At 53.8% G+C, this 2105-nt stretch overlaps 1 protein-coding gene across 1 annotated transcript in view; it reads right to left on the bottom strand.

The window, feature by feature from the left end:
- Window positions 1-449: 449 nt before the first annotated feature.
- Window positions 450-2105, bottom strand: part of LOC106002129 (mitofusin-2-like) — a 4835-nt gene continuing 3179 nt past the window's right edge. Inside the window, exons 4-7 of the mRNA XM_013037054.1 lie at window positions 1914-2021; window positions 973-1126; window positions 692-759; window positions 450-576 (exon numbers count right to left, since the gene is read on the bottom strand). Of these exons, the coding sequence (XP_012892508.1) occupies window positions 451-576; window positions 692-759; window positions 973-1126; window positions 1914-2021 (456 nt within the window). The 3' untranslated portion in view covers window position 450. The remainder of the gene's footprint in view (window positions 577-691; window positions 760-972; window positions 1127-1913; window positions 2022-2105) is intronic.

A 2105-nucleotide genomic window follows, 5' to 3' on the forward strand; every position in this document is an offset into this window, starting at 1 on the left:
CTTATGTGGTGCTGCGGAATTGAACCCAGGGCCTCAGGCATGCAAGGCAAGCGCTCTACCACTGAGCCACCTTCCCAGCCCCAAGTCTGTGAGACTCTTATCTCCAATAAACCACTCAGAAAACGAGACGCTGTGGCTCAAGTGGTAGAGCACTCACCTTGAGCTGAAGAGCGCAGGGACAGGGCCCAGGCCCAGAGTTCAAGCCCCATGACTGACAAAAAAACAAACAAACGTGGAAAGGAGCTGAACATAGCTGCAATATCCAGAGTGAGGACTGAGATCTCTAGCACGGGCACTGCTCTGCCCCAGCCAGCGGGGTGCTCAGGCACCCAGGGGTGCCTCTCCTCACCAGGTGTCTACACGGCTTTGGCATGGTCTGAGGTGTGAGCGCAGGCAGATCCTGGCTGCACAGGCAGGGTGGCACACCGCCATCTCCCAGCATGCAGGCTCTTACCGCTGCTCCTGAGCTGCGATGTGTAAAGAGTCCATGATGAAGCGAACGGCCTCTGCAATCTGCTTGGCCCGGACCGTGTGCTGCTCAAACTTGGTCTTCACTGCAGACTGGGAGATGCATTCCTGGAAAGCACAGGAGTGAAGAGGAGGAAGAGGTCATCAGGACCTGGACCATGGGTCAGCCTCTGGCTTTCACTGCCAGGACCTGGCCAGCCAGATACACCAGAATCAGACTTACCTCAAATCTCCTCTCAAAATTCTGAAACTCAAACATCCTCACTTGAAAGCCTTCAGCGAGAGCGCCCCCTAGGAGGATGGCATGGAATTAGCTAGGAAATAGCTTGGCAGGAGAGGAAAATGAAGTATCAGAGACACAGCCAGCAGGTACTGGCCAGACAGAAGGGGCCTCACACGTCCAGCTCATATCATTCCATCCCTGGGCAATTCCCACCACCTGACTCGGCTGAGACCCAGCATCTGGAACCTCAGGGAAGAGGAGGACCTCTGCTCTGTGTTTACCTCCTTCTGGCATGCCCTGAGCTTTCTGGATCCTGGCATTGAGAACTTCCTTGGCAGACACAAAGAAGATTCGGTCCCCGGCCTGGGCTCGATCAACCACACCCAGCTCATCCACCAGGAAGCTGGTGCAGCGTTCCATGTGCTGCCGCCGCACCTGGAGCCCAAGCAGACAGAGTGATTCGAGTGGTTGGGGGTCTCATGCTGAAGCCATAGCACCCCACCCTTTTTTTTTTTTTTTTTGCATTACTGTGGTTTGAGCTTACTAAGCAGGCAATCTACTACTTGAGCCATGCCCCTCAAACCCTCCTGACTTTATTTTTGAGATACAGGGTCTTCTGGACTGTAATCTTCCTATTTATGCTTCCCACTGCAGCTGGAATAACATGTGTGCACACATGCATGCAGCTATTTATTGGTTGAGATGGAGTCTTGCAAACTTTTTGCCTGGGAGGGCTTCCAATCACGATTCACCCAATCTACTGTGCCTGGCTTTTTCTGTCAGTTGTGGGGCTTGAACTGTGGGCCTGGGCACTCTCCCTGAGCTCTTCAGCTCAAGGTGAGCACCCTACCACTTGAGCCACAGTACCATTTCCAGTTTTCTGGTAGCTAATTGGCAATAAGAGTCTCATAGACTTTCCTGCCTGGGCTGGCTTTGAACCATGATCCTCAGATCTCAGCCTCTGAGTAACTAGGATTACAGGCGTGAGCCACCAGTGCCCGGCTTACATAATCAACTTTTATGAACCAAATTGAGTACCAGCCCCAAACAAAGACACAGCCTGGGGACACTCTTCAGACTGGGTGGGAGAGGGGAAGGCAGGAAAAGGGGTTGAAGGAAGCACAGTGAGGGAGTGAAGGGAAGGACACAGCAGAGACACAGAGTCTAGCCACGACACCAGGTCACAGAAGCCACCAGATCTGATGCTGAACAAGGAACCCACCTCCTCCATGTACTCGGGCTCCGAGGCAGATGCGTCCCAGCGGTTGTTGAGGATGAAGATGTTGGGGCGGGAGAGGCGCTCGCTCACCTTGTGGAAGAACTGCTTCTCCTAGAGAGTGACCAGACCTTGGTGAAGAGAGGCCCTGCCTTGGGGCTGGGAAGGTGGCTCAGTGGTAGAGCGCATGCCTTGCAT

Source organism: Dipodomys ordii, unplaced genomic scaffold (assembly GCF_000151885.1).
Source record: "Dipodomys ordii isolate 6190 unplaced genomic scaffold, Dord_2.0 Scaffold3559, whole genome shotgun sequence".
Taxonomy (NCBI): Eukaryota; Metazoa; Chordata; class Mammalia; order Rodentia; family Heteromyidae; genus Dipodomys; species Dipodomys ordii.